The 8,714-nt window shown below is 42.9% G+C and overlaps 1 protein-coding gene across 1 annotated transcript; it reads left to right on the forward strand.

The window, feature by feature from the left end:
- The first annotated feature begins 5,889 nt into the window (after positions 1-5,889).
- On the forward strand, positions 5,890-7,874 carry LELP1 (late cornified envelope like proline rich 1). Its single transcript, XM_040464722.1, has 2 exons — positions 5,890-6,032; positions 7,439-7,874. The coding sequence occupies exon 2, from the start codon at positions 7,461-7,463 to the stop codon at positions 7,755-7,757; it is 297 nt and encodes a 98-aa protein (XP_040320656.1). The 5' UTR covers positions 5,890-6,032; positions 7,439-7,460; the 3' UTR covers positions 7,758-7,874.
- The last annotated feature ends 840 nt before the right edge of the window (positions 7,875-8,714 follow it).

An 8,714-nucleotide genomic window follows, 5' to 3' on the forward strand; every position in this document is an offset into this window, starting at 1 on the left:
AATCAAAACCACAATGAGATACCACCTTACACCTGTAGGAATGGCTAACATTAACAATGCAGGCAACAACAGATGTTGGCGAGGATGCGGAGAAAGAGGATCTCTTTTGCATTGTTGGTGGCAATGCAAGCTGGTGCAGCCACTCTGGAAAACAGCATGGAGGTTCCTCAAAAAATTAAAAATAGAACTACCCTACAACCCAGCAATTGCATTACTAGGCATTTATCCAAGGGATACAAGTGTGCTGTTTCGAAGGGACACATGCACCCCATGTTTATAGCAGCACTATCAACAGTAGCCAAAGTATGTAAAGAGCCCAAATGTCCATCGATGGATGAATGGATAAAGAAGATGTGGTATATATATGCAATGGAGTATTACTAGGCAATCAAAAAGAATGAAATCTTGCCATTTGCAACTACATGAATGGAACTGGAGGGTATTACACTAAGTGAAATTAGTCAGAGAAGTCACAAATCATGTGACTTCATTCATATGAGAACTTTAAGAGACAAAACAGATGAACATAAGGGAAGGGAAACAAAAATACCAAAAAAACAGGGAGGGGGACAAAACAAAAGAGACTCATAAATATGGAGAACAAACTGAGGGTTTCTGGAGGGGTTGTGGGAGGGAGAATGGGCTAAATGGGTCAGGGGCATTAAGGAATCTACTCCTGAAATCATTGCTTCACTATGTACTAACTAATTTGGATGTAAATTTTAAAAAATAAAAAATAAAGTATAAAAAAAAAGAGAGACAGGGAAACTCCAAAAAAAAGAGGGGGTCACACATTGTCCAGGGTCTGGCATTTCAGAAAGTATTTCTGGTGTATGCTGTGTGCACTCTGATGTTGCATTTTGGCTGCTCTAAAGAGCACTGGTCATTTCTCTGCAGAGCACCTGCTTGCTTGCAATGGTGGAGTTTTTTGACCTTTAACTAGGCGTGCTTTGATTTGTTTGTTGAAGTAACCCTGGAAAAAAGGAGGGGTAAGCCTGATCCAAAAAAAAGACAAAAGGAAAGTGGACAAAAAAAACATCAAACAGAAAATAAAAAATACCCTATAAGGGTGATTCCAAGGAAAGATAAAGGAAATGAAGAAGGAAAAAAAAAAGGAAGAAGAAAAGAAAAAAAAAAGGAAGAAAAAAAGAATAAGACTAATCCAAAAAAAGAATAAAAGGAAAAAAAAACACAAACAAAAAATCCCCCCCAAAACACACAAGAAACTATGAGCCTGATTCTGAAAGAAAGAAAGAAAGAGAGAAAGAAAAAAAAAAGAAAGGGCTGTAGGTGTCATTTTAAAGTCCTGGTACATGGAGTCTGTTGACTGTGCTGGTCTTCTGGAGGAGAGGTCCAGTGTACTGGGTCAGAATGTCTCGCCCCACTAAATAAGCAGTTGCTAGGCACAGAAGGGCAGGGTTTGTTATAAGCAGGTCCAGCCTCCACTGGGAGTCACTGTGATGCTCTCTGAGGTCCCACTGTGTTGGATTTGGGGGGGAAATGGAGCCACCCCAATCTCTCATCCACAGACCAGGGATCTCACACCCCCGCTGTTTATGCAGCCCTCACAGAATAGCAAGAAGAGTCAGCTTGCCCTGCACCACAGCTCTCCCATGTTTTTCTTTGGCATGTGGCTGGGCTTCAAAATCTGAACCCTTTAGACACAGGAGTACTGATGCATAGGGGCACTTGTACCCCAATGTTCATAGCAGCACTCTCAACAATAGCCAAATTATGGAAAGAGCCTAAATGTCCATCAACTGATGAATGGATAAAGAAATTGTGGTTTATATACACTATGGAATACTACGTGGCAATGAGAAAAAATGAAATATGGCCTTTTGTAGCAACGTGGATGGAACTGGAGAGTGTGATGCTAAGTGAAATAAGCCATACAGAGAAAGACAGATACCATATGGTTTCACTCTTATGTGGATCCTGAGAAACTTAACAGGAACCCATGGGGGAGGGGAAGGAAAAACAACAACAAAAAAAAAAGGTTAGAGTGGGAGAGAGCCAAAGCATAAGAGACTGTTGAGAACTGAGAGCAAACTGAGGGTTGATGGGGGGTGGGAGGGAGGAGAGGGTGGGTGATGGGTATTGAGGAGGGCACCTTTTGGGATGAGCACTAGGTGTTGTATGGAAACCAATTTGACAATAAATTTCATATATAAATAAAAAAAAAATCTGAACCCTTTAAGGACCTGGCACTGCACGGTCTGCCCACCCTCCTCCAGAGTAGAGCTTCTCCACTCTGTGTCTGAATTCTTGTCTGTGAAAAACAGTCTCTTGCCTTTATAGTGTGGAGAATCTATGGTGTAGCCCTGCTAATAGCAGCAAAGGTTATATTCCTTTTGGGGCACCTCTGTTCCCTGCTGATGAAAGGCTTTTTACTGGCACCTGTAAGTCTTTCATCCTTGGGGAGGCAATATACCCTCTTCCAAAAGTACTCCAGGAAGGGAAATGTTCTTTCCCGGTGTGCATGGTGATCCCTACACCATGCAATGCACTCCCGGGTCAGCTCCCTCCTTCTCCCCAGGAGCACGCACAACAGTTCCACTCCAGGAAAGTCATGCACTTACCAAACCTCAGAGTTTGAGCTCCAAATGCTGTTTGCAACAAACAAACAACAAAAAACCTTCAATAGTCAGTACTTATTGCTCCCCACTCTGTGGTCCAGAGAGGTTTTCCTCTTGTGCTAACTCTATGCCGCATTTTCTCAACTCCCCCTCTTTTTCTCTGCCTTTTGTCTCTCCACAAAAAGGGTTCCCTCCCCTTAATGGCACTGCCATTTTTCTCCCCCCCACACACACAATTCACTTCCACACAGCTCACACCTGCCAAGCTGTCTCTCTCTAACTGTGGAGATCCTTCTACAACTCCACAGATCAATTTCCTCGGTGTTCCAAGTGATCTGACCTCAATGCAGCTGGGCTTGAAGGATGAGGAAATCCCAGGGTCCCCCTACTTCTCCACCATCTTAATTCCAGCAAATATACCTTCTGATTACTAAAATAAGATTGTTTAGAATTAATAGAAGTGACCAGAGAACTTATTGTCTAAGCATGATTCTAAAAGTCTCTCATACGCTAGAGATTTTTCCCAGGAGGAAGGGAAGAGCCAGCCTCTCAAAGAAGGTCTTAACAGGCACCAAGGGGAGGAATAGAGTCATTTCTTGACTCTATCTTATAAGGACTGTTTATTTGACAAAAATTACACAGAGAGATGGAAAAAAAAAACAGAAAAAGAAGACTTCACCTAAAAAACAGAGAGAAGAACCAAGTGAAGTTAAACTGCTGACACATAGAATCCCTGTCCTGGTACAATATGCAGCCAGACAAGGCCTTGAGGCTCACAAAGATAAACCACTGAATGGTCTGCTTTTCTGGACTAGTAGATGTTTAAATTACTATCTGTTATCAATAACACTTACATCAACTCTTACATAATTACTCAAAACTGAAATCATCCATGAACACTGAAATATCTATTCTTCCTGTAAACACCATCAGGAATGTTGACTGGAAGGCAGGAAACAATGATATGGAGAAGTGAGATTTCAGGGACAAGATTGTGGGGTAGGGAGGATAGTCAGCAAGCCAAGGGATGAAAGAGTCAGGAAAACACTGACAAAAATAATAATGCACATGCACAGCAGACATTTACTGGGGGCTCTTTATTCATAGAATCTCATTTAATCTTCACAGCAGCCCATAAGTAGAATGAGACAGTGTCCTGGGTGAGAGTGTAGGTTTTACACTTGGAAATGAGCCTGTTATGAGTGCTCAGTATAAGTTACATACAGTCCTAAGATGGGTGTTATTATCACATTCTGTGGAACTGTGAAGGAACTGAGACTTAGAAAGTGAAGTCAATCATAGGGGCCATGTGGTAAGTAAAAAAATGATGGTGGGATTTGAACCCAGAGCCTGATTCCAGGGTCCTCATTCTTAACCTGGGGGTTTGATACCCACTCTTCTCTCATTTAAGCCTCCTTTCCTCTGATACCCAACAGGTCCAGAGGCTGTTCTTTATTCACCTCAGCAGTGCCTTGCCGTCAGCCAGTTGTTGACCAAACCCTGAACCAAAGGTGAGGCTGATAGCCAGGAGACTAAACGTAATAGTGCCAGGAGTCTTGGCCTTTAGAGGAGGGTTTTAAAGACTGAAAAGATAAGGACAAATGTACTAGTAGAAGTCCTATGGATGATATACTTTCATCCAGTGGGAATTTCTTGAGCAAGAAATAGGAGAGGGGAGAAAGGAGAGAGTGAAGAGGAAATAGACAGACAATAGCCAGTCAAAATCATTACATCTTTTGACATAACTATCACAAATAACTGCCTTGTCCATAACCAGATTGCTAACTTTGCTTCAGAGGTGAACAGCAGATGGAGCTGAGTCTCTTGAGATGGGTGCAGAAATTGCTTCTCAATAGCTTTGAAGAGCTAGAGCTCATAATTATGAAAATTATAGAGCAAAGAAAATGAGGATGGAGGGGTAGGCTATATCACGATAATGGGTACAACAACACTTATCCTAGTGACAGGGGGTTAAATTCTGCCCACTCTCCCCTTTCATTTGGATTCATTTGGGTTTAAGTTTTGTATGATGTTCTTTATCCTTTGCAAATACCAAATAAACCTTATACTGGGATTCCCCATCCTACCCAGTACCTTTTCTTTTCTCTCCTCCAATCCTCTCTCATCCTTATCCACTCAGCAAACACCTCTTTTACTGAATATAACTCAAGGTCTCAGTCTGCTCAGTGGCACAAGGCAGGAGTCACACTTCCAATAACCGTTTAAGATGTTCCACTGTGACCACACTCAACCTGCTCAGACTCAAACTCATCTTCTAACACAAATATATTCTGTTTCTTCAGCACCCATTAACAATAACACCCGGGAGTCATCTTTCATAATTTTATTCTCAATTTCCCATTAACTGAATCCTATAAATACACTTCTCTGATGATGCTTCTCTTATTAGTACCCTTTCCTACCACGACCACCACCTTACTTCAGACTTCAAGATGTTTATAATCTCTTTGAAACAGGCTACTGCATCTTTTGCTCCACTGCCCCATCCACTAGTCCATCCCACCCTTTGCTGTCAGAAATCTCTGTCAACACCTTAGACAATCATTTCACAATTTTAACCAAAAGCCATCAGCCAAGATGAACTTCCTGAGTCCAAGACACTATGTATCCCACCCACTTGCCTTTCCCACACCAACCTCCTACTACCACCCAGGCACACTCCTGGTGCAGCCATAGAGATCCACTGGCCAGGTCTTTGAAAAGGCAAGGAAGGAATTTTCTCAGAGGCAAACCTGTCTACTCTAAGGCAGGAATTTTGGTTAACACAATACGTCAGAACTGGTCAGGAATATCAACTCAAGCTCTATACAATAAGGAGAGTTTACCTTGGACATCAAGAGATATCCACTCCCTGATTAAAAAAAAATTCAAAAGCACAACAATCAGTGAAATATAGGCAGAAACACAGAAAAAGAGCTGAAATAATTTAGGATGTGTGGAGTGGCAAAAAGAGGTTTCAGACTCTCGTATTAGAAACTAGGGAGAAGAGAATCAAAATGACTGTGAGCAATCCAGGAAGCTCTACTAGAAAGGTGGAGGAGCAAGTTCAAAAGAGGTAAAATTTGGGAGGAAAGAGAGACCATGTGTAAACAGAGCTTTTCTGCTACTAGCAACAATGAGCCTTCTTATCCTTAGAACTCAATAGTATTCATCATGGTCTGATTTCACCAGCATGAATTTTGAAAGACAGCAAAGGGGGGTGAAGAAGCAGTCTATTCTCAAGGGCTTGAGTTGAGCTGGGAGCTCTGGAGTCACACAACAATAGCTACCTGATGATGCAGTGATGAGGTCACAACTGGGGCTTTCCCTCCCCCAACCCCTAGCTTCCTCAGAGCTGAGCAGAGGAGCCAGAGGGAAAATCCACCTTCTCAAGCACAGAAATACCACCCACCTCACTCAACTACTTGTCAAGTTCACTACCAATACAAAAGGGTGAGTTGCATTTGGACAACTGGAAATGCCCCGTCTTTTTTCTCTCCTTTCCTGAGAATGACCTACGGCATCCCACGCATTGAACAGGGTTAAGACGATGGCTATTTTTGAATGAAATCCTCCTCTCATTTTTGGTAACAAGAAAGGGGGTAGCTTTATCCCCTTTGAAAGAGATATTCTTAACAAATTTGGAGTTTAATTTAATGATCCATTTCTCCAGAGAGCTATGCTGATTTTAAAACTAAATTAGATAAAAGTTTACTTTATATTCTTAAAGGAAACCAAAGGTGTACCAGTTAGATACAACTTGCAAGTATTTTCAGGGACTGAAAAGCCGTGTTCATACCTAGAAGTAAAACCATCCATAGAAGAAGACCTAGCTCAGGCCAAAACTTAACAGAGGGAGAAAAAAAAATTCTTCCTTAAAATCATATTTTGTGGCTCTCACATTCATGTTTTCAGAAGAATTAGAATTTCCAAGCTCATCTCCCCCTCTCCTGATTTCTTCCCTTCCTGTATTCATGGGGAGGAGGAGTCCCAAAGTGGCCCATGAGAGTTCAGCCATGGTAGAAATTGAATTATCTTCCCATCCCAAGTTCTCAAGTGAAGAAATCAAGGCTTTGAGGTCTTAGGCATGACACAGGATTGAAAGAAGTGTCCTGAGTCCCTAGACCCACTATTATATCTTCTTGTTCCATCTCCAGATGGAGGTGGCCCTAAAGGAGTTCTTTAAAACCCTTGTTATGCCATGAATGCCTTTAGCAGTCTAACCAAACTTATGACTTCAGAATAGTACATTTAGATGAATTAAAACACAGGGTGTTACAAAAGATAGCAATTAAATTGATAAATATATGATTAAATATGATTTTATCATGGGTGAGGGGTGGTTCCAGGATGCTAGGTTGAGAAATCCTATTGGGAGATTTGGAATGGAGGCAACAGTAAGTGAACAAAAAGCAGAGTAAAGGTGGAGAGACCAAGAAATATCATCCACTCCAAGGACAAGAGGACAGCCTTTCAATAAGAATTTGGTCTAGAGCTGGGGCGCCTGGGTGGCTCAGTCGGTTAAGCATCCGACTTCAGCTCAGGTCATGATCTCGCGGTCCTTGAGTTCGAGCCCCGCGTCGGGCTCTGTGCTGCCAGCTCAGAGCCTGGAGCCTGTTTCAGATTCTGTGTCTCCCTCTCTCTGACCCTCCCCCATTCATGCTCTGTCTCTCTCTGTCTCAAAAATAAATAAACATTAAAAAAAATTTTAAAGTATTTGGTCTAGAGCCCAAACCACCCTGGGAAAGTTTTCATAAGAGCAAGGATGGGAAGGAGATATGAGTGGGAAGGCGTTGCTGGTCCTCTCCTACCTTGCTGTATGGTCTCCCACATACCACCTGTTGCATATTTCTTTACAGGGCCCAGAAAATCAAAAAAAGAATGTCGAGTGATGATAAAAATAAATCTAGTGACCCCAAGAATGAGCCCAAGAACTGTGATCCCAGATGTGAACAAAAGTGTGAGGCCAAATGCCAACCCAGCTGTTTAAAGAAGCTTCTGCAACGGTGCTCTGAGAAGTGTCCACGGGAGAAGTGCCCACCACCACCAAAGTGCCCACCATGCCCCTCGCTGTGCCCCCCACCGTGCCCTCCTCCATGCCCAGCTCCCTCCCCTCCCAAGCCCTGTGCCAAGCCCTGTCCTCCTAAATGCCCACCACCCTGCCCACCCCCAGAGTGAGGCACCAAGTGTACCACTCAACCCACTACCTCCAACATCTCCACCATGTTCACCATCTTGGTGCTGAAACCTGAAGCCATGAACTGACAAGTAAACATATTCCTCTGCTGTGCAAAGCTTTCTTCTCCTGTGTTTTTTTTTTCTTTTCTCTTTTTTTAGTTTTTCGTTTGTTGTTTTCTAGCACTAAACCACCAAGACACAATCCCTCACTCTAGAGGGAGGCTAGAGCCCTTACTCTACAATCAACAACTTTTGAAAATGGCCTCCCCTCTGGCCCCACCTGCTGCATAGAGGAATATGGCATCTCTTGAGGGGCACATCCAGATACTGCAGCCTGAGAGAGCTGTAAATATGGCTGTTACAGTGGTTCGCCTCAGGAGCCCAAGTACTCATGACAGAGGAAGTGGGCATGAGGGGGAAAGAGGAGTGGTACATTGAGGAAAGGTCCAGAAAGGCTCAGGAAAAATTCTACCCTCCTCTATTAATCCTACTGCATAATGCTTGGGCAGAACATTCTGAAAACAGGCTGAGTGGCCTTAAACTCTAGCTCTGCTCTGATCTTTGGTTTCATTCTCTCTGTAAAAGGAGTGCTGATGCTAGCAGTAAGCTTACAGGGTTGTCATGAGGCTTAGGGGGCGAACATGTGCCCAAGCACCTGATTTAATGGAACACAGCCAGCACTCCGAGAGGGGAGCACATGGAACCTTCCCGTCTCTCATATGTCACACCTGAACATAATTGCCCTGTGCCTTTTTTCCTTATTAGGCTGTAAGTCTCCTGAGGCAATAGTTTCTAAATTATACCTGTAAGCAGATAGGTACTCTTTTAAAAATAAAAAAAAAAACTGGAGTTGTGGACTACACTAATGTCAGCTGGTTGGTTTGGATACTGAACCATAGTTTTGTAACATGTCGCCATGGAGAGAATTCCGGTGAAAGATGCTCTATTTGGGCAAAA

The sequence above is a fragment of the Herpailurus yagouaroundi genome, unplaced genomic scaffold (assembly GCF_014898765.1).
Source record: "Herpailurus yagouaroundi ecotype Mexico unplaced genomic scaffold, PumYag 498, whole genome shotgun sequence".
NCBI classification, from domain to species: domain Eukaryota; kingdom Metazoa; phylum Chordata; class Mammalia; order Carnivora; family Felidae; genus Herpailurus; species Herpailurus yagouaroundi.

Coding starts and splice junctions, on each gene's coding strand:
- LELP1 (XM_040464722.1), top strand. CDS start 7,461: ATGTCGAGTGATGATAAAAATAAATCTAGTGACCCCAAGAATGAGCCC.